This window comes from Drosophila biarmipes, chromosome 2L (genome assembly GCF_025231255.1).
Source record: "Drosophila biarmipes strain raj3 chromosome 2L, RU_DBia_V1.1, whole genome shotgun sequence".
In the NCBI taxonomy this organism is placed as follows: domain Eukaryota; kingdom Metazoa; phylum Arthropoda; class Insecta; order Diptera; family Drosophilidae; genus Drosophila; species Drosophila biarmipes.
This window is the reverse complement of record NC_066612.1, coordinates 18,082,148-18,104,591: the sequence shown is the minus strand read 5'-3', so window position 1 is coordinate 18,104,591 and position 22,444 is coordinate 18,082,148. Positions and strand designations below refer to the sequence as shown.

At 42.5% G+C, this 22,444-nt stretch overlaps 5 protein-coding genes across 11 annotated transcripts; 3 read left to right on the top strand and 2 right to left on the bottom strand.

The window, feature by feature from the left end:
• The first annotated feature begins 420 nt into the window (after window positions 1-420).
• Window positions 421-8,993, top strand: LOC108033322 (cyclin-dependent kinase-like 1). 7 transcript variants are annotated; one of them, XM_044094456.2, is made up of 5 exons: window positions 5,247-5,394; window positions 5,469-5,506; window positions 6,880-7,066; window positions 7,629-8,501; window positions 8,623-8,993. In XM_044094456.2, exons 1-5 carry the CDS (start codon window positions 5,377-5,379, stop codon window positions 8,758-8,760), a joined length of 1,254 nt encoding a protein of 417 aa, XP_043950391.1. In that variant the 5' UTR covers window positions 5,247-5,376; the 3' UTR covers window positions 8,761-8,993. The 7 variants fall into 7 exon arrangements, with proteins under 7 accessions (XP_043950390.1, XP_050741182.1, XP_016963095.1 ...); XM_044094455.2 differs by lacking the exons at window positions 5,247-5,394; window positions 5,469-5,506 and adding an exon at window positions 421-878; XM_050885225.1 differs by lacking the exons at window positions 5,247-5,394; window positions 5,469-5,506 and adding an exon at window positions 2,801-2,942.
• A 2,181-nt stretch (window positions 8,994-11,174) lies between these two features.
• Window positions 11,175-12,365, bottom strand: LOC108033318 (uncharacterized). Its single transcript, XM_017107596.2, has 5 exons — window positions 12,291-12,365; window positions 12,100-12,238; window positions 11,952-12,037; window positions 11,731-11,884; window positions 11,175-11,670 (listed from the first exon to the last, which is right to left on the bottom strand). Exons 1-5 carry the CDS (start codon window positions 12,363-12,365, stop codon window positions 11,207-11,209), a joined length of 918 nt encoding a protein of 305 aa, XP_016963085.1. The 3' UTR covers window positions 11,175-11,206.
• LOC108033319 (uncharacterized) lies at window positions 12,317-13,940 on the top strand. The gene is made up of 6 exons (XM_017107597.3): window positions 12,317-12,430; window positions 12,518-12,730; window positions 12,802-12,934; window positions 13,207-13,292; window positions 13,350-13,503; window positions 13,553-13,940. Exons 2-6 carry the CDS (start codon window positions 12,656-12,658, stop codon window positions 13,936-13,938), a joined length of 834 nt encoding a protein of 277 aa, XP_016963086.1. The 5' UTR covers window positions 12,317-12,430; window positions 12,518-12,655; the 3' UTR covers window positions 13,939-13,940.
• Window positions 13,941-13,959: 19 nt separating this feature from the next.
• Window positions 13,960-17,516, bottom strand: LOC108033316 (beta-1,4-glucuronyltransferase 1). Its single transcript, XM_017107595.3, has 4 exons — window positions 17,119-17,516; window positions 16,496-17,023; window positions 15,122-15,899; window positions 13,960-14,378 (listed from the first exon to the last, which is right to left on the bottom strand). The coding sequence occupies exons 2-4, from the start codon at window positions 16,981-16,983 to the stop codon at window positions 14,178-14,180; spliced, it is 1,467 nt and encodes a 488-aa protein (XP_016963084.1). The 5' UTR covers window positions 16,984-17,023; window positions 17,119-17,516; the 3' UTR covers window positions 13,960-14,177.
• A 1,681-nt stretch (window positions 17,517-19,197) lies between these two features.
• LOC108034238 (septin-interacting protein 1) lies at window positions 19,198-22,075 on the top strand. Its single transcript, XM_017109087.3, has 3 exons — window positions 19,198-19,372; window positions 19,430-21,699; window positions 21,766-22,075. The coding sequence occupies exons 1-3, from the start codon at window positions 19,264-19,266 to the stop codon at window positions 21,895-21,897; spliced, it is 2,511 nt and encodes an 836-aa protein (XP_016964576.1). The 5' UTR covers window positions 19,198-19,263; the 3' UTR covers window positions 21,898-22,075.
• Window positions 22,076-22,444: the final 369 nt, after the last annotated feature.

The window sequence follows — 22,444 nt, the reverse complement described above, 5'->3', positions numbered from 1 at the left end:
TATTGTACATTTTAAAAATACCTTCGATAGACTCCTATCAAATGTTATTCCTTTATATAATTGGAGTATATTACTTTATTCCCATGATATTTAAGATACTATAATCTAGTGCAAGGTCAGGCTCTGGTCACGCAACAAAGCGGGCAATCATAAATATCTATCATCAACTAAAACCCTTATTGGATATTAGCAAAAGTATTACACCCACAGGGTATGGAACCTTATCTTAGATACCTTTTCCTAATTGCCGTATAAGCGTTTTCTATTACACCCAAATGTATCATACCAATTCCGCTCGAAATAACTTTATTAGATGTATTGCGAATCAAAGCGTAAACTTTGTGCAAATTTGTTGTTTGTTTTTAGTGACAACAGATTGACAACGCAAAACATAAACAACGGCTTGAGCTATAACAACACAGTTAACAACACAAATATTCTGGGAAAGCAACCCTGATTCCGACGCCCATTCCCTACCACGCCGGACTTTTCTTCCCCCAAAGCGTTGCCAATGTCAACCGTCAAGAACACCCCAACAAGCCGTACCCCCTGGAACCTCCATCCCATTGTCTTCGGCGTTTCAATGCCGGCGCACATAAAAATTCCGGCTACGTTTACGGTGCGGACTACGCTTATAAACAAAGTTTGTTAATATTTCTCAGCCAGCGGTCGCGGAACTCTGTCTTGCATCTCGCGTGTGAAAATAATGTCAGTTTCGAGTCGTTAGGGATGCGGAAATCACTTTCGAAAGACTACAAGTAATAACGCGTCTTAAAATCAATTTCCTGAACAATTATTGAATGCTTGTCTATGGACAAATGGTTCGGGGAGAAACGTCTCTGGCTGTTTGGTAACCATCTTCCACTTCTGCCCAGAAGGTAAGTCACATTCGGCACATTGCCTTGCATTGAAGGGTAGAGAAAGTTATATTAAAACATTCTTGCATTGCTGTGCCGCAAACTTGAACTTGGAGATTGGCGCGCAGATAAATATTGGCCCTGATTTTGTTTTGACTTGACCTTAAGCCTTGCGGCTAACCCTAAGGTGAATTCGTTCTGGAAATCCTTTGTATGCGTTCGGCTTATTGTGTTGCCAGACAAACATTTAGATACTTCCTTTGAGCGCCCCAATGTGACAGTTAAAAGCTACTCAACTTACACAAAAACCTACCAACAAGCCACAGGACCGAGCGAAGACAAAAACTGCAATCAAATTGAAATTCAATCAAAACGAATATGTGCGCCCAGAAAAAAGGACCGAAAAGAACAAAAGGAAGCAGCAGAGAAATCAAGTACAGAGACATCAAATTGCATTGAAATGCGTTCCATGTTTGGACCCAGCCCCCAACCCCAACTCCTCCCTGGCCACATCCACGCTTACCATCCAATTTCTGACAGGCCACACAAGCAACTCGAGGGGAATATTGCATACTTATGGCAGCGGATGATATAGCGGTTTTTAATGCTTTCCTCCTTTTTCGGCACATGTCAACGCCATTTGCGCTGCTGCTTCGAGGGAAGCCAAAGGAAAATACGGATAAAAATAAGAGAATCATTGTCCTGACGGAGTACATATACTTGACGAAATCATTTTACTCGGTCCGACGAAAGGGGGGCGAAAGAAAATACATGTTTACCAGACTGGAAAAAAACAATGATCTAAGTCAAATTAGTAGATATCATATATGAGGGAATTATTTATTTATTTTATTTAAAGGTTATAGTGATATGAAGGAATTAATTTCATCTTTTCCTCTAAGTTAAGTTAGAAGTCGAGTTATTATAAGTTATTATAAATGAGTATTACCAATATAACAAGTTCGAATTAGGGAGGTCACTTTTGTTACTCATCACGATAATAACCGGTTCGAAAAACCCATGTCCGCCATGTCCTATCGATGTCTTAGAAACTATAAGGATTGTTAAGAATGCATAATATAGAAAGAGATTGCATATGCAATTGTTAAAGAGATTTTTATTGATTGGGGTACGTTTATCAACATTTAAACAAGTTAGAGTTGCTAAAAAGTTTCCAAATCAAACTCATTTTAAAAGCTATATGCCATCTGCAACTAGCGTTATATATTTATTTCAAAATTGGTCAACAAAGTAGGTGATATCCAGTGATCGAGGCACTGGTCTGTGGCATTTTCTTTTGTTTCACAATGATATCTCCCAATATTACCTCCATTTACATACAAACAAGGCTAGTTGTCTAGTGTAGGTACCACAAAAGTAGTGAAAATAACACTCCCCGATCTAGGCAATGCTGGATTCCATTCACGATTTAAGTTCGCCAGCTGGGTGCTCGCTTTGGCTGGCAATTGACAGTCGCTCTCATTCCCACAGTGGGTTCCAAGCTAGCTGAGCCCTGCTCACTTCACATATTTGAGTCCCCTCGAGTCGTTTCCTTTTGCCCGGCTTGGAGCACTGATTTCGTGCGCCTCACGGTGGCATGTGGCAAATTCTGCTTTGGCAAGCCCCCAGATTCTCGTCTGCCTGCCGGCGCAACTCTCACTTCTCGCATAATGCGCCTGCCTCATTTGCATGTTCCTTTGGCTTTGCCCAGCCACATGCTTTTTGATACACAAAAAAAATCTCAAACAAAGTGAAAAAGCACTGCCGACACGAGGCACGTCAAGGAACAGAGGCATTTCTTTTTTGCACCTGTCTGAGAATGAGAATGTCACTCCATGCATAAAGTATTCATGATGTCCGTTGCATTCGAAATCATGTATCGATAAAATAAATAGACGGGAGACCGTCGAAGTGAGCCTTAGTCATCCTGGGACCCTGCAGCCGTGCGAACCTTCTGCGACGTGCCATGTTTCACAGCTACTCGTACTACTTGCCGCAGTCCTTCCAGAACTCGTTCCTCTACCGCCTCATTCAGAAGATCCAGGTGTGCAATGAGCCGGACTTAGTGGAGGCCAGGGAGTTCAGGTGGGTCGATTAGCTCGGTTCGTGGGCCTAATTAGCCTTGCCAACTTTTTGCGGAATGAAAGTAAAATAGTGTGCAGAAAGCAAAACCAGTGCAGAGGAGCAACTTTTTCCGAATGACATTTGAGTCGGCTGGTGTTGCAACGGCCTTGGCCTTTCATTTCACACGCATATGGCTCTTCCGCCCTTCCACCCTCCACCCTGTTTATCAGCCCGTAAGTATGCACCGCTTTTTGCACAGACACCGCACAAACTTTCGGGCTCTCGGTGCGTGTGTGAGCATTTGGCATTAATGGCCTGTTATTTATTGCATTTTACGCTTGTTTTTCCAAAAGGCCACGTCAACACAACCCATCCCCACCACAAACGCGGTATATTTTTATGGGCATAAGGTTCACGGCCTTCGCAAGGCAACGTTGGGGTTTGCAAGCAACTTTTCCCTGCTTGTCATATTGTTTCTATTTTTGCAAAAAATGTATACTGCCTAGAATATTTTTTTATTCACAAAGAACACTGTTTAACAAGCTGGAAAATGGCAGGTTTGTTTGAAAATATCTAATTTGAGTTCAGACTAATCATTTCGTGGTACAATCCTACGTTTGCGGAATTGAAATTAAACTTTAAATTATATTAATAGGGAAATATAAATAGACTAGAAAAGTAATACAATACAATTAGTAATAATATTCAAACTTCATATTATCCTACATTCATTATGTCCTACATGAACTCAAATCGTTAACCTTTTATCTTTTTATACACATATCTATTTCCCATTGTCCACGAAATCCTTCACTGCAAAAATCATTCATTTAAAGTACAATAACTTTCCAATACAATTACCGGGGGTCAATATCAGAAAGGCAAACACACAATAGTCTCGAGTATAGAATAATACACTTGAATAGCCGTTGAGCTGAGCGTTGACCCCAACATCAAATGCAAACATCATGCCACCTACAGGAACAATACATTACTATGGTGTGCAAACAACTCCATAACACAATTAATAAAAAATACAATCAAACGCCACACAAACCAGGAATAAAGGAAGAATCAAAGGGGGGAAAGTTAAAGTGTTTTCGCGGAAAACAAAAGCTGTCGAATGTATAAATAGCCAACCAGCCAGGCGGTAAAAGCGGAATGGGGTCGTCACTAGTCCCCTGTAATTATGCAAATTGAATTGAAGAAATCAGTGGGGGCTCTTAAAGGTGAAACATCAGGGAAATGGACGAAAAACAAGGTATAAAAAATGAGTGATCCCAACCAGAGTATCCTTTTATTTGTACCTTACTTGTTACGTATGCGCGGTAATCGTATCTAATTCATTTTTGCCACTCGCCTTCGTGTTATTCCCTTGCATTTTAATGCATATTTAATCAAACACGCGAGACCCGGGCAAACAAAAACCTGGCAATCAAAGTCGCCACCGGCCAACACGGCGTATGTGCGCTGGCCGTCGCTGCAATCGAGCGCCCACAAACTCCGGTTCTCTCCAAACTCGATTCTGGCCAAAGGCACCTCAGTCTTTTGCCGGCTCTTAACGTCTTCACATCGTGTCGTTCTGTCAATAGCCTTCGCGACTCTCTTTTTGGCCCAAGTTGGCTAAACACGGAAGCACGGAAACAGAAACTAAATATAGAAAAAAGTGTACCGGAGAAAACTAGATGATAAAATGAAAATGTTTGAGATTTCAAAATTGTTTTCATTGCGCAGGTAGGATACCTAAATAATAAAATTGAAAGGGTGAAAAACAGTCTAAAAAACTATTATAAGTGACTTAGGACATTTAGGGAAGTTACTATTTGGTATATGTGATTGCCTTTGCAAAAGATTAAAGTAAAAACGGGTTAGCACAAATTCGTTTCCCAGTTAGTTAGTTAGTATTAGTTAATACTAACGTAACACAGCAAGGGAGAGCTCCCCTAATCATGTCATAATTGCACCGTGACCCAAACCATAATAACTAATAAGGAACCCGCATTAAATCCACCCCAATGGCAGTAACGACCAGCAAATTGCACTGCTGCACCAGTTTGGCCATAAAGAATCCTCCAACAATCTATGTCAAAGAACCCAGTTCCCAAGAACGCCACCAGGTAACCTCAAAATGTGTGGGGAAAGCGGCGAAGAAAGCCAGGGAAGCACACCTTGAATGTCTTCCGGTCGTCGCGGGCAAAAAACAACAAAAGGGGAGAAACTTCTTGAACAACTTTGGGGCAACTGCGCATGGATTTGGTTTTGTTGTGGTTTTTGCTTTGTTAACTTTGGTCGCATTGCTATGACATTGGCCAGTGGGGTGGAATCGACCTGGGTCCTCGCAGCCGAGTCCTGAGAGCCAGGAGCATTCCCCCATTCAGTGCTTGGTTGTCAGTCAAAACATACGTCCGTTCTAGCGGTCTGCCCATTCAAATAATTATTGATCGACGGGGCGTAGATGAAAAGTTGGCGCATGGTGTGTATCGTAGACTTACCCAGATCTTTTCCAAAATAAACCCCATTCATCCGCAATCCAATACATACCTGTAGTGGCAAATACGTCAGATCTTAGCCAGATGGGTGCCTAGGTAAGTCGTCTGCTTGCTACCTCCTCGGTGTCCTGTGTTGCCTTCACAATTTGTGTTATTCGAGCCACCCCCACCAGCACACCAATATCTAATTGCATGTTATGTTTATGACCTACACACATGTCAGCAGAGATGCATAAGGCCTCGGGTCTCGAGAAGGGTTCAGTTACCCCGGCTTTGTTGTTGGCATTGAACTGTCGACTCTTAGAGTCCTCGGCCAGTGATGCCAATTGCCAAGAAACAACACTTTTCCAAGTGGGGAAAAAATCGATTAAGTTTTCGTGCTCATGTTAGGAAGTTAATTAGCTTTGGTTCCGTATCCACTAGGAAATGGACAATCGCCACGCCGATTACTTTAGGACTCTCAATGTTTGGGGAAATATTTAATTTGGTTTTTGTATGAAAGGGTTATTTGACCTTTTGAAATGTTTAAAAATATTTAATTTTTTAGGTTAGATTAAGGTTTCTGGTATATCCTGACAATATTTGACAATCGATATAACTAAACCTTAATGACATATTAAGCTATTGGAGCCAATTATCGATTTAGCTTTCGTGCTTATGCGCTGAAAGGTAATTATTAGGTTTCTGTGCATATATCTTATGACAATATGACGTTCACCATATCGATTTATTTGGCTCAGACTAACGGATTTTGAAATAAGGCACATCAAACTGAACTAAATATATTAGTAAAAATGATTTGTATTAAAATCAATTTAAAATTTGTAAATATTAATTATTAGAAAAATTGTTTACCCAAAAAAGGATTTTTTTGAAAGTTGTTCTGGAAATCTTTGCATACATTTCACAATTATGTGTCACTCTTAACTGTTTTTCAGCCTTTTTTAAGAGCAAACTGATTGTTTTTTTTTTTCACAAATTACTCCCCCAAATTTATCCCTTACTTTTATGTTTTAAATAAGTCTACTCATTCTAAACGTTTTCCATTTGCTTTTTGTTTCATTCCATCGAAATCAACTAACCAAATCATACCGAATTCGTGTAACCAAACCTTCACAATGTTCCGGACATCCCATGAATAAAACTTATTCAAACTGAAAACTTGTAAATATACATACACAAAAAATCATAAAACAGGTATTGAAATACCAGAACGAAAGTCACTCCATACTCGTACACACCCGAATGCCAGTCTGCCCCTGAGATCCCACATGTGTTCGTGTCTGAGCTATCAAACAGAAAAATTTCTTAACATTTTATGTGCTCAATGCAAAGCAATGCGACGTGCAAACATCAAACGTGGTCAGTGTTTGAGCTTAAGGTAAAACCCACTCGTAACTCAAACTAAACGTTAGCCGCAATAAAAATCAGGATTCCGGGAATAACTCTCTTTGTACACTTCCTTGCAGACCACAAGGTAGCAGCAAAATGGACCGCTACGAGAAGCTCAGTCGGCTGGGCGAGGGCTCCTACGGGGTGGTCTACAAGTGCCGGGATCGGGAAACGGGCGCCCTGGTGGCGGTGAAGAGGTTTGTGGAGTCCGAGGACGATCCAGCCATACGGAAAATCGCACTGAGAGAAATTAGGCTGCTGAAGGTAAGTGCCGACTGTTCGGCATCCTCACAAGTCGTTGGTGTCAGAAACGATCAACGGATGCTTTTTAAGTTTGTTGCTGTTCTATATCAAAGTATTACAACATTGGAACTGACTCGAAATTTTTGTTTTGAATAACATTCAAAACTATTCTATAATTTTGTAGATATAATTTCTTAAAAAAGAAGAGACCCTAGAAAAAACCCTTTTTTTTAAATGCAAACCGAATTTGTTATTTAAAATCGAACCAGTTATCAGATCTTAGCAAAAGTAATTCCAATGCACAAATTTATCTCTATAAAGAAATGCTTTAAAGCTTGTGGGACCTATGGCATAAGTTATTTTTTGTTAAAAAATGTTTATTACTATATTTTAACATTGGCTCAAATAACCCGAACCGTTGTAAAAAATAAAATATATTATTTTAAGTTCACTGAAAAATGTAATTCTATAGAACCGAACCGCCAAAACTCTGATATAAATCACGAATTCAATCTTGTGATTATTTTGAAACCATTAGTGACTAATAAAAACAATATTACTGATTGAAATTTCCATCTTGCAGAACCTGAAGCATCCGAACCTGGTCTCCCTGCTGGAAGTGTTCCGACGGAAGCGCCGCCTCCACCTGGTCTTCGAGTTCTGCGAGCTGACCGTGCTCCACGAGCTGGAGCGCCATCCGCAGGGCTGCCCGGAGCACTTGACCAAACAGATCTGCTACCAGACCCTGCTGGGCGTGGCCTACTGCCACAAGCAGGGCTGTCTGCACCGGGACATCAAGCCGGAGAACATCCTCTTAACTGCCCAGGGTCAGGTGAAGCTGTGCGACTTTGGCTTCGCCCGCATGCTCAGTCCCGGGGAGAACTACACGGACTACGTGGCCACCAGGTGGTACAGGGCGCCGGAGCTCCTGGTGGGCGATACCCAGTACGGCACCCCCGTGGACGTTTGGGCCATCGGTTGCCTCTTCGCGGAGCTGGTGCGCGGCGAAGCCCTCTGGCCGGGAAGAAGTGACGTGGACCAGCTTTACCTGATCCGCAAGACCCTTGGCGATCTGCTGCCCCGCCACATCCAGATCTTCGGACAGAACGAGTACTTTAAGGGCATAACTCTGCCTGTGCCGCCCACGCTGGAGCCGCTGGAGGACAAGATGCCGGCCAAGTCGCAGCAGAACCCACTGACCATCGACTTTCTCAAAAAGTGCCTGGACAAAGACCCGGCCAAGCGCTGGTCCTGCGAGAAGCTCACAAAGCACTCCTACTTCGACGACTACATCGCCAAGCAGCGGGAGCTGGAGCACGTGAACAGCTTGGAGGCGGCCAATCTCCGCCAGCAGCAGCTCGCCTCCCAGCAGTTCATGCTGGCCACAGCGGCCCAGCAGCTCCAGACGGGTCCCGCCCAGGCGGCGGCCATTGCGGCGGCCCGGGACAAATCAAAGGTGCGAGCTCAGACATATTTTTTTTTGACTCTTTCGGGGGTGTTTTTGTTTGATATTTAATTTGATACCTAATATTTTTAAAATATAGAACTTTAAATTAAACAACCCCCTTTACTTCCAGACTTCAAACACATCATTACCGCTGCTGCCCAGCACGCAGCATCATCACCATCCGCACCAGGATTACGTGAAGCTGCAGCCCCTGAACAAGAACGCAAACCTCCTTCATCGCACCGAGCATCACCTGCCCACCATTTGAGCGGAAATTATAGTTAAGGAACGTCCCGGCGTTGCAGAGCAATTTGAGCAAAAATTTGCCCAAAACTCATATCATTTACTGTTGGGAATAAATGTGTAAAAGTAATCCATCAATAAATCACTGGGTTTCCACTCAGTAAATACTTTGGAATTCATGCTACCAATCCAAACTGAATTGGCAACTAAGTCCAAAGTGCAATTTTCTGCTGTCACCAAATAAAATATGCTACATAATGTTTTATTCCATAAATTTTCAATTTAGTTATTCCATGAGATTCGCAAATCACTCCAGTTAATCTTTAATTCACTTTCCAGTTGCGTCCTGGGTCAAATCCTTTTCAGCCTTGCACACACACGCACACTGAATTAAAAATCCTTGCAGCATGTCTTCTACTCAAACTACATTCCTCCTCGAACCCTCAACGATTTCCACCTACTTGTTGAGCCTGCCCAGGACAACACTTTACATTCACCCAGCCAGGAGCGGACTTAGACTGGCGCCTAGGTAGACTTCCCAGTGGTTTAGCAAAAAAAAAAGAATTTTTATATTTTTCCTTAATTTTGCCATTAATAAATTTAAGTTTTAAAAAGTTTTAAGAATGCCATCACATTAGAACGGTAGCCCCCAGGCTTACACTGCTTTTAATTTTTAAAAGAATGTATGTCTTGTGTTTCGTTAAGTGTATCAATTTACCTTAAGTGTTCTTAAAAGTCCGCACCTGAAGTATTTCCTTGTCGACAAGGTACAGTCTCTTGGCATTTTTACCACGTTTTTTTGGCAACTTAATCCACTACTAAGCACACGGCAGATAATCAGCGACACGTATCGTCTTACGTGTATCCAGCCGTTTACTAAAGACTTCGTAGATGTCCTTTGGAGGCCGTCAGGACAACGTTTGCCTTGAAGGCGGCGGCAATAGGATTAGTGGAGCTTACATAAATTTAGGGTTTATAAGGAGTAGCCAAGCAGGTAATCACAAAAAGATACAAAAGTGGAAGGTATCTCATCATTTTTAAGGAGATGCCAAAAATCACAAATTATCAGGATTTGAATTAACATTAATCCTTTGCACTTTCCTGTTTAATAATTATAACTGCATACTTTTGCGCTTCATCATAAGGGATTTAGAAATCATCTTTTCTTAGTAGATTTTTTAGTGATTTGCTAAATCTGCTTTCTAATATTTCAGAATAGCTAGTTTATTAAGCGTTCATAGTATTTAAGCATGTGTGCATTGTTTCCAAACAAAGTAGCAGGTTTAGCTCTGATTGACTTGGCAATGTAATTTTTCCCAAAACTTTTAATTAAATTATTTAAAAGTTGGGCCAACTGGAGCAGGAGCTGCAATCCCAGCAGCATAGAGGCAGCAGCAAATGGTCGGCAGTCAACAAAACTGTCAGCACATAACGCAGAAGTCTCCTGAGAACAAGTGATGTCCATGTGGCCGGGATTTCTGTTGGCAGAGTGGCAGAGTATTGTTGAATTCTAGTCCCCAACTCCCTGCCCCATGCTCAGCGACTCATGGTCCATTGCCGGCGTCACCAATTGTAAAGCATTTGATTTTTGTCGTTCAACCAACACAAAGCGCCGCCAAGTATTATCCCCATCCTTTGCTGCAGCTCGCTTGCCGTCTCTTTCGCTTTTCCGGTCGCTGTGCACTTTGTCGGGGATGTGGAATGTGGAATGGGAAAAGCATTTGTAAGTCGAACCGGCCATTGAAGCACCCCGCTTCCTGGTCGAGGATATGCAAAGTGTCTCGCAGACAGTTGCATAATCTGTAGTGCCGTTTATGCAAAGTGTCCACCAAAAGCCGGAGTACTGGTTGGGAGCTCAGGATATTGTTGCGCGGGGATCTCTGGATTGCGTGGCTCGGTAAAGTGCAGAAAATGGGAATCGAAGACTTATTGAATAAGTAGATAAGGCCTTTCATAGTCACAGTGTTGGTCCGCCATTGGGATTAGAAAATTTCGGATTGGAGATAAAGCGGCATTCCCCACAGCATTTTGTGTTTTTCACAGAGAAATTATTTTCACCTCTCTGTTTTGCATAAGCAAGATTACGAAAAAAATATAAAAATAACAATATTTCTAGTACGACACCGGTTTAAGTCCAGAATTTTTTTCACCAGTGTACCTTAATTTTTCATACAGTTTAGTAATTTTCTTTAAAAAGGGATCATAACATTGAAAGACAAATTTCTTTATTTTAAATAAATATTTAAAATATTACCATTTTTTTGAACTTTTGAAATAAATATTTTGCGTCTGGTTAGAAATAATATATGTGATTCAAGAAAAATCTCTCGATTTAAGATCGAATTTGTTTAAAGGTCTTCAACATTTGAAATGAATAAATTGTAATATTTATTGACTTTTCATGATTATGCCCTCTATTTCTTGAATAATACTCATTTTAATAAAATGTTACTGAAAGTGAAGCCGAGGGATCAGTACCATCGATGCAGCTGATTTTCGGCGTACCGTCGATTCAGGTCACTTTTGCGCTGCACATCGCCGCCCACGCCATTGAGGAGCTCCATGGGCTGCCAGTTGCGGTGGACGGACTGATCCTGCGAGTGGTCCTCGGACGTGCTCAAGGCCTGCTGCTGCCACCACTTTAACTGCGGCTGAGGATACTCCGGCTGCCTGGGCAGGACGGACACCACCGGCGGATGACGGCGTGGCCACAATCCCAACTTGCTCAGCCGCTTCTGCTCATCGATGTTTGTGTCGTGCATGTCGTGCATCCGGAGCACCTGGAGCGGCTTCTCGGATTCCCTCTGGTGACTGGTCCGCATGGCCAGCGGGTGGAATGGATCATCGCCATAGATCTCGCGGTAACGGGCACTCTTCACCAGGGTGATTATCTGGAACATGGCCACGCAGGTGCAGGCATTGTAGCCCAAGAAAACTGATTAAAGTAAAATAAGCCTATCAGATCACAGACTGCTAATATCAAAGCATTACTTACGTATGTAGAAGCAGCCCAGAATAGTAAGAATTATAAGATAGCCCAAGTTAATCAGCTTCTTCAGCATGATCATAAGAACAATGTGAAGGAACGTAAAGCTAACGACGTAAAAAAACTCGAAAACTGCCAAGGGAATCACAAACCATTTTCGTAACTATTAGGATTAAAAATATAAAAGTTATTAAAGAAAAAATACATTTAAAAGTCTCGCTTAGACATACCTTCAAGGCACCATAAATACTTAAGACAGCAGCACCCATATGAGCAAATGCTATTACGTGAAAAACAGCACAGAAGCTTTCGGGAGCTACACATATAAAATAAAAGAAGATTATTTTATATTTTGAATAAATAAAAAAGGACACTAACAGTTTTGACTAAAACTGATGTATTTTCTAACCCAGCCCTTGTCCCTGTACTCCACATCGTGCTCAAACAAATCGATCAGGGGCTCAAAGAATTTTACGCCCATCAGGAAAAGAGTTAAACTCTGAGCAAAGGCTCGAATCTGTAGGAAACGGTTTAATATTATTTGATATTTCACATTTAAAGTCACTTACGATGGCCAAAACAGCTACGATAATGACTCCCAGTCGCACCGAGCAATAACACATATAGGATTCCATGAATAACATATTGAATTTGTATTACCGGTAATGGCGGTTCATAAATCAGAACTGAACCGAGCTCAGGGAATGCGGTGAGTCAGCTAACAACAAAAGCGGAGTAATTACCGCGCGGCAAATGACAAAACCATGTTCAAGATGCCAATCTGAATACCTCGCAGTAATGGAGACCACGGTCAAAAGTGTTGAGTTCAGGTTCGAATGGCCAACATCTATCATTCGTTGGCCAGATCCCGAAGAGAAAGCCACAAAATGTCCACGCTAACCAGGACCGTTGGCCCAGTTCGTCCTGCGACAACATGGTTCTCATGGAGAGCTACTTCTTTTGCGCCTCCGTTCGACTTGGAGTCCTTTGCATCTGCACCATTGCCGCCGTAAGCCGCAATCGAAATATTATATTGCAATATGTTAAATCTAAATTCTCTCTAAATTCCCTTGTGATTAGTTAAAAAGCATTATCATCATGTGGATGATTTTCTCCGATGGCACCTCTTTCCTCTTCTCCGTGATCAACATATTGGAAGCCCACTATAAGACTAGCAAGATTATGAGGATTACGACTGACTGGGTGGAAAAATGTGAGTTTAAAGATTTTTGCTTTAATTTACATAATCATGGAAAAAGGAAACATGTAAATGTTTACAAAATTATAACTCTATAGCTCGTTTTCTTGTTTATTGAATTCTTAAGTCAACATTAATAACAATTTAATTTAACTAAGCAGTCTTTTTTTATTCACTTCTTAGTTATTCCTATATTAGCGAGCTAATTCAACTTCACAAGACCACTAAGAAAAGCACTTACTCCCAATTAGTATTTCCTTATCTGAAACTTATTCCCTATTTTACAGATCCAAGAGAGCTGATGATGTTTTTGCAACTTTACAGCTTATGTCATATTATAGCCTGCATTTTAGCGGCCTTTGGAGCATACAAGGTAAGCACCCAAAATCGCGTGGTCGATTCACTCAAGTCTTTTTTTGTTTTCAAGCAGCTCAAGAAGTACCACGTTATACCTTTGGCTATCTTCGAGTTCATTTTCACAGTTCAAGTAGTGGTTTTTACAATTATATCCCTTCGGATCGCCAGACATATTGTTCCCTTGGCCACCCTAATCCTGATAACCCTTTGTCTGACCTTCTATGCAAGTAAGGAACTAGGATTAAATACTGCATTTTACTAAGAAAAAATTTGCAGTGCTCGTGGCCTACGATACCTTGACGTTAATTGCCTTCGTGCAAATTATGTTTCTGGTGCGGAGCGAACGATACCAACGACTTTATGGAACCGATCCCCTGAATCCAGTAACTGATGGAACCCTTAATAAACAAATATTACCAGTTAATCCAATCTCACAGCAACCCATAATTATTTATGTTATGCCCAAAGCAGGACAAAAACTGTGGGATGTTCCGCAAACAAAATGGTGGCAGGACCAAAAAGCTGATAGTCGTGCTCCACAAAAACCACCTCAGGATGTCTCTTCGGAATTTTTCCAGCGTCAGGAGCTCCTTTCAAACGTCTTGCTGCGAAATGCCATTAACGAAGACTATTTGCACAAAGAAAGAAGAGTTGGAATCTAGAAGAGTTTAGGGCACCATTCATTTGTCGCTAGATGATGATTTTATTTTCCAGACCATATCAATAAATACAATATAAATTAATAACATTTAGAACTTAAGATCTGAAGGACTGCCAATTGCAGTATTTCAAGCCTACACACCAGTCTTATGCATTACAATTTCATAAATTTATAATTATGTAACCAAATAACCGTTGAGAAGTCAAAACATTTAATATTTAAGCTAGTTGGCCCCCATTGTCACGTCCTGCAGCCTTTGTTTTGTCCAAACAACACTCGATACTCGGGCTCGATTTTCGCTTTGATAAACTTCGTCATTTCCTTTGCGTATTGAAGACGAGAAGAATCCTTCTTGCTGAATTCCTTTATGCCGGGACTGTGCACCAAAAATGCCGGATCCAAGACGTGGTATTCGTAGCCCAACAGGCACATGGCAAAATTCTGAAAAAATATATATAAAGCATTGTGAGTTAAACAATTTAATTTCAGGACCTTGAACGCCATGAAATGTATTACTTTACCAATTGTATGAACATACACCAAAGGAAAATGTCTAAATCACTGTGGAGGGCAGTCCTCGTAGTGACGAAGCACACCAGGAGAGTGTGCGAAGGCGATTGCTATACATACACTAAGAAATTAAAATCTACAGTATTCGCACAATGGTTACGAGTGGCACTTCAATCGAGGGGTTGAAAGAGTGGTGGAAGTGTAAAAGTGAATATTTGGAAAACCTAATCTTGTATGTGGGGATAAATAACCCCCGCTATTAACCTAATTCTGATCTCACTTAAAATACACGTCGAATGACACCTAAACTGTAAAAATAATTCTGTTTGTCCGTTTATCGTTTTATTATGTTTTAGGATCCTAGAAATCGTATACGATACATTTAAACAGCTCAATATAGGAAATATTAGTTGTTAGTTGTTGTTAGTTAATGTAAAAAATAAAGAAAATGTGTTCATTTAGTTTATCGTATAATACATTTTCGTCACAAAAGTTAATATCAGAACTTTTAAGTACTGTAGGTGCGATCGTCACTAGACTTTTACCCCGTTAAGAGGCGTTTTTGTTTGATTGAATATTAATACGTTTTTTCATTTTAGTTTTACAAAATAAAATTCGGAAAAGTTTATAGTTCTTACGCTAGAAAGCCGACTGCCTTTGGGAAATTTACCCACCTGAATGCGCTTGTTGGACTGTCCCTCCCAGGTGACTCTCTCGTCGAAGAGCGGTTCAGTGTTATCGCTTACGTAGAACGGCTCCCAAGCTCCGAATTTTTTTTTCCGCAGAGTCTTGCTGAACACATGAAGCTGGTGATCTTTTTGACTAGAGGTTTGATTGAGCCACGCTTCCTGGTTTGGAATCATGTGGCAGGTGGAGCAGAGTTTCATGTGGAACACCTGTGCCTGCTTGTTCCCATAGAGGGCCAGTAGCTCCGCCTTGTTGGCAGGAATTTCGACTCCAGTCTCAATCTCGAAAACTGGCAGGGGGTACACCCTCCTCGGCTGTTTGGGGTCCAGGGCTAGGACACTGTGATTATTGGCCACCATGTCCAGGAATTGATCTACAAAGCCGAGACTGGGATAAAGCTCGATGTCGCAGGCGAAGATGAAGTGGGTGTTGACCGCCTGCCTGGCTATATTCCTGCCTACGTTGATGGGGTAGGTGAGGTTGGCCATGACCTTGTAGCTTTCGTTGCGGGGGACTAGGGTGTAGGGCGGCGGAGCCAGGGATCCATTGGCCAGGGAGCAAATGAGGGGCTGACCTAGGACCTCGGCCTCTTCAAAGGGCACGAATTCAGGTATGTGCCGGTTGGAGAAGTACACGTGGAAGGTGACCCAGTCCTGGATCAACTCGCTCTCCGGTAAACAGTTTCGCACATACCGAATCGCATCCAATGTAGTACTCAGATCATATCCAGGCGTATGAATGGCAAAGCTCACAGGAGCACGCCAACTGCAAATTTATTGTGTAAAATAAAGAAAAAGTACCGATAATTTGATAAGGTCTACCCCGTGTCTTATAAAGTTTTATAACATAAAAAAAATAGCGCACATGTTTCCGGTTAAATACCGCAACAAAAATTCAAATTATTTTGAGTTAAGTTTTTGTCGATTTCATAAGTTTCAGGCTTTTCCGTTGAGTTCTGAGATATGCTTTCTGCGGGAATTGGATGATGACTAGAAATTACATTGAGTCGACGTGTTTTATCCCCACTTATGTACAGCTACGGTCAAAATAATAACACTTATTGAACTTTTTAAAAAGCAAGTGCAAAAATATGAAATTTTTTAAAAATAATTTTTTATATACCTAACCGAACATGTGAAATGTAATTATTTAATTTAAAGAATTTTCAAAAGTAAGGTTCTACAGTAGTTTTTTTGTAACTACATATGTACATGTGTCTTTGCAAATGAAAAAAATTAAAACTTTATTTTAATTTATTGCTCAGTATAATAATTATTTCCGTGTGTTATATTTTACTCGGAAATGTATTTATATATTAGGAATCTCAGAACGATAACAGAGTTTTATTGCAGAGCACTCACCGTGTGACTACTGTTTCGAGATTATCGAAGAACGTATAGTCCCCGTTTGTGGTGTACGTCACTGACTCGGCGCAGCCAACTAGCCGGCTCTTTCGCCCAATCACTAGGTTCTGGAGCAACCAGTACTCCCCGTGCTGGAGTCTCTGAAAACGGAGAGATCTGTCCCGGCACTTGAGCAGTTGCCGCAGTTCCTTGGTGCGTGGAGACTCCACTCGTCTGGTAATCTTAGGTGGCTTTTCATACTCCAGATAACTTTTCCTACGCGAGTCGTTGGATAAAGATACTTCGGATTTGTGCGCACCGATTTTCGCTATCTTATGAGCCTGCTGCAAGTTCCTCCAAACTAGCAGGAGTGCTATACTGAGAAGGATGAGGACTGGCCACAGACGGATATACCTCCGGTTCCCGAAGCTGATGGCCGACATTGTTGACTTATAACCTTCGATATGGGGCTGTAAGCTTTGAATTACTTGCTCACTAGACACCATAAACACTCCACGTCCACCTTGCAATCGAACAGTTATTCAACTGCAAGAGAAACAGACGAAGGACGAATAGTTACACATCCGTTGATAGAGCTCTGAGCGTACTAAGCTGGATTCAGAAATCGAATCCAAATTTACCTTGTATTGTATCATCCCTAATTATTATTGTACGCATCTGATAAGACCACACGAAAAGTGCTGCCGAGGTAAGGGACTCCTCGATGGTTTATAATGTTCTGATAATGGGGCTGGCCCGAAGTAAATACCTCCTTTCTCTTGGTGAAATACCACGATTTATAGTGGTTGATAAACAACAGTGGTTGATAAACAATCAACTTTTTTCTTGATTCAAATCATCAATACGCATATTAAGTTCATGTTTTTGTCTGACATTAGCTAGAAGTCATCTCTATAAAGAGCCATTTCTTAGGATTCAAGAATACAGCGTTTAGAGACTTCTTTCACTTTCACTACAACTGAGATCTACATTTCTTACTTGATCTTAATATTTATAAATATTTAATTCTGTGTATCAATGCACCAAAAACGATCGTAAACTTATCAAATGCGCACAATGCGCACATGGCGGCTATTCGGAAGAGACTAAAATTCCAAGCAGAGTTATCGGACCTACAGAAGCAAATCTACAACTTGCCGTAGTACTCAACCGCTTATCAGGCAAAGTATTCGTATATTATAATCCTGTTGGAATCGCCGTTATCATAACAACTCATTTGCTCCAATCAAATGATAAGCTAATCAACAGTTAGTAGTCTAACTGCTTAGACAACAATCGACTTGGGTATTACCTAGTTATCAGTCTGAATCGATGGGCTTTTCCCTAAGCAAAATCAACTAAAATTAACACTAAAAGTTTTCTTCATATCTGTTCATTGGATTTTCCTAAACTTTGGTGTTTTAACTTTTTTTAGTTAGCTTTTGGCAAAATAAATAAAATAATATAAGTTTAACTTTACAATCTTAAATATTGTCTACTTAAGTCAGGGTAAGTTGTTCATATCTACACTCAAGGAAAATAACCGTGCTAAAAACAATTGCAAACGAACTTGACTTAAGAACGATTTCCTGCTTACCATTTAAGAACGTTAGTGCTCAAAAAGTTCTCACATTGAGCACATTTTGGAATTTGAATGTTTGCCAACTCTAATAATTCATAACTCTTTTTTCTGAATATGCTCAATATAGTTTCCAATACTTATTTCTCTATATCTAGCACACAGTTTAATGTCATAATATTTGTATTTTGATTAAAGAATTATTTGTACTAAAATCATGCCTGAACCTTCTTACTTAATTATTAAATCATTCTTGATTTTATTCCAAATATGACCAGATTTATGAATTATTCAAAGTTGATTGAACATCGAAAGGTTCTTAAACCTATGTTGTATTTTAAATTGGCGCTTAAAAACAGTATTTTGAAATCTAAATCAATCACTAAATCAATCAATCAAATTTTTATGTAAGTTATTTAGGGTGGAGAAAAAGAAATATAACGATATAATGTCAAAATACACAACAAATAATTAGTTGAGTTTAATTTTTTATTTTACATTTTTAATTCATCGATAAATACAATAAAAACAAGATAGTACGCAATAGTCGAGTGCCTCGACTATCAGATACCCGTTACTCAGCTTATCGGAGCAGAAGGGAAATGGAGATATCTTTACAGGAAAGCTATATTTTAGGGCGCCACCTACCGCCTATTTCAGTAGATGTTATGTGGGCGGAGTTAGGCGTTCGAGCCGTTTGTGGGCGTTAGAGTAAACGTTACCTGCTACATACTTTCCGGCGAATCTAATATACCCTTTTATTCCACGAGTAATGGGTATAACTATATATAATTACTGTAACCATAACCTACAAAATGTTCTTCACGATACATTTCAAGCTTCTGTAGGGAATATAATGGTACCTTATGTAGAGCCCAATGGAAAAGAACATGTACCAAAAAGTGTTGCTATAGATCTTATTGATAACATTATATATTTACATTTTTCTTCTTTGCATTGCTGATAGCTTTTACTCTGCGCAAAACTAGCACAATTTCGGAATGCATTCGAAACCTCCAATTGGACGCACAGTGGAAACATTCAAAATTCAAAATTCGCACCGATATCTTCTGCGCACCTTGGCAATCGATAGTTTAATGATTATTGGCTTGCGGCTTATAGCACGCAAGTGCCATCTCTATTACATTAGTGTGTTTTGTTTACAGAATTTCTAAAACTTCCTTCTCCGTATTTACGTGATATTGCAATGTCGGACAACGAGTACGAGCGCTTTGAAATAACAGACTATGATCTGGACAATGAGTTCAACATCAACCGGCCCCGTGGACGCCAGAGCAGGCACCAACAGATCTACGGTGAGCAGGAGGTCCCTTAATTCTAAGCAACTCCAATAAGCCCTCCCCACTTTGCAGGCATCTGGGCGGATGACAGCGAGGAGGAGAGCGGTGGTGAGGGCGGTGGAACGCGGAGGGGGCGGTCCGCCCGGAAGCCCAAGGATTACACCATGCCCGTCAGCTTCGTTGCCGGTGGCATTCAGCAGGCGGGCAAAAAGAAGAAAAAGGAACTAAAGGCTAAGGACGATGGAGGATCAGGGGCGGATCAGGACGAGCAGAGCGATGAGTCCACCGCCAGTGGTCGTCCGGCCTTCGGGCAGAGCGACCCGGACAGCGCCAACAGCTCCGCGGAGGAGGAGCGGCCCTCTCTGAGCCGCAAGCCAATCAGTGCCCCCTTCCAACACCGCTCCCACATCTCGAGTGAACGAAACGTGGGTGCCTGGGAACAGCATACGCGAGGCATTGGAGCTAAGCTCCTCCTCCAGATGGGCTATGAGCCCGGCAAGGGTCTGGGCAAAGACCTGCAGGGCATCTCGCAGCCGGTGCAGGCTCATGTCCGCAAAGGCAGAGGCGCCATCGGTGCATATGGACCCGAAACAGCTGCCAGCATTGGTGGAAAGCCCACGAAGAGCATCAAGGTGGATGAGGATGTGCGCGAAGCCAAGGAGTTCAAGGAGCAGCTGAACAAGTGGCGCAAGGGTGGAGCCGCTGGAGCCGCCGATCCTGGCGAGCGGCAGGGAAAGCGCTACTACTACAAGTCCGTAGAGGAGGTGATCGCCAAGGGCCACACGTCGAGCCACCTGCTTTCGGAGAAGCTCAGCAAGAAACTGGGCAACGTACCGGTAATTGACATGACGGGACCCGAGAAGCGAGTGCTGAGCGGATATCACGCTTTGGGCCAGGCCAAAATTACGCCGGAAGAGACGCTCTACGATGCAGAGCCGACCGAAAAGGGAGTCGCTCCCGTCTGCGTGTTTGCCATGCCCGAACTGACCCACAACTTGCAGCTCTTGGTGAGTCAGTGCGAGCAGCAGATCATCGCCATCGACAATCAGGAGCGAGAGTGCTCCAGCCAACAGGCAGCGCTGGAAAGTGAGCACAGAAAGCTGGAAGAGATCGTCCAACTGGAACGGAACCACATACGCACTCTGGAGGAATCGCTGGAACGGGTGGAGCGCCTGAGTGAGAATCCCGATTTGTCACTGCCTCAGGCGGAAGTGATCTTCCGGGAGCTTCTCGAAGACTACGCAGCCGAGTTCCAGGAGTTTGGGCTGGCGGATCTGGCAGCGGGCGTGATAGCTCCGCTTCTCAAGAGAGAACTAGTTCAGTGGCAGCCGCTGGAGAAGCCAACGGAGCCCTTGCAGCTGATTAAGAAGTGGCGCGCGATGCTGCAGAAAGGAGAGCCTTCAGAGCAGCAGCCTCGCAACGTCTTCGATCCGTACTCCTCGCTGATCTGGGCCGGGGTGATGCCGTCGTTCCGGGCCAGCATCGCCGCTTGGCACTCCAAGGAGCATTCGCCCATGGCTGCCCTCCTTGACGCCTGGGCCCCCTTGCTACCCAGCTGGGTTCTCGACTCCGTTCTGGAGCAGTTGGTATTGCCACGTCTGGTGGCCGGTGTCCAGGAGTGGGATCCCCTTACCGACACCGTGCCCATCGACAGTTGGGTGCTGCCGTGGCACGGAATACTGGGCAGCAAGTTGGAGGAAGCCGTCTACCCGCAAATCCGCAGCAAACTGGGCGTAGCTTTGCGCGCCTGGTCTCCACAAGATCGGTCCGCCCGGGCCATGCTCACGCCCTGGCAGAAGGCCTTCCCTGAGGAAGAAATGCAGGAGTTCCTGCAGCGGCACATTGTGCCGAAACTGCAGGCGACTCTGGGCGAGTTCGTTATCAATCCACTGCATCAGGACCTGGAGCTGTGGCACCAGGTGTGGGAGTGGCACGAGCTCATCGAACCCATGTACATGGCTCAGTTGCTGGACAGGCACTTCTTCCCGCGCTGGATGCAGGTGCTCGTGGTCTGGCTGAATCAGAGTCCCGACTATGCGGAGATATCGCGATGGTACACCGGCTGGAAGAGCATGTTTAGCGAGGCACTGCTCCGCGAGCCAAGCGTCAAGGAGCATCTGCGCCGAGCCCTGGAGATGATGCACAGGGCTAGCGACGCCCTGCTACAGCCCACGGTCACGCCCACGCCCCCGCCGCCAGTTCCTCCGGCCCCTGTGATGATGATGGACCACCTGATTCACCCGCCCGCCCAGCTAGAGTTCAAGGAACTCGTCTCGCAGCAGTGCGCCGACTTGGGCATCATCTTCGCTCCGCTTCCAGGGAGACGGGAGATGGGCAAGCAGGTGACTGGAGATGTTTTTTTATTAGAAGTGTTTTCTTGCTTATTGTAACTTTATTTTTATACACAGATCTATCGCGTGGGGAAGCTTTTCTGCTTCATCGATCGACACGTCTGCATGGTCAGCGATGGCAGCTTCAGCAACTGGCAACCGATGTCATTGAATCATCTTCTGGAACGCTCACAAACTGGAATCCTCTAAGCACGAATAGATCGTTAAATGAAATGGTTAACAAATTTGTAAAATTAGTATCACGAGCAAAAGTCAAGGCTATCTCTAAATATCATTTATAATTACCACTTTGGTTTCAAAACTAGTTTTATTTTCTTGAAATTTGAAGTTAATCATCATAAAATGTAGATTAAAAAAAAAAAAACAATTTTAAAAACTTATATATTTGTATTTCAGATGTTTCAGTAATGAAATTGAACATAGCAAACACTTTTCGTCAAAAGTAGCTTCCCAGATCTGGTACTAAGTTTCCTAATAATAATATTTTTAAATTGCACAAATTGTTTAATAATCCTAAAGGCGCAACCTATATACATATTGAATTTTTTAAATGCAAATATTTTCCTCATCTTCCTTCTTAAAATTTTATTTTTGAGCTTAGGCGCCATGAGTTTCTCCTTTTGTTCCCTTTGACTTATTTTGTTATAGATGGCGTGTTAGTAAGCGCTGGCACTTAACAGAACTGTTATGGATGGCTTCACTGTTAGTTAACACTTCTTTGCAATGTGACCAAACG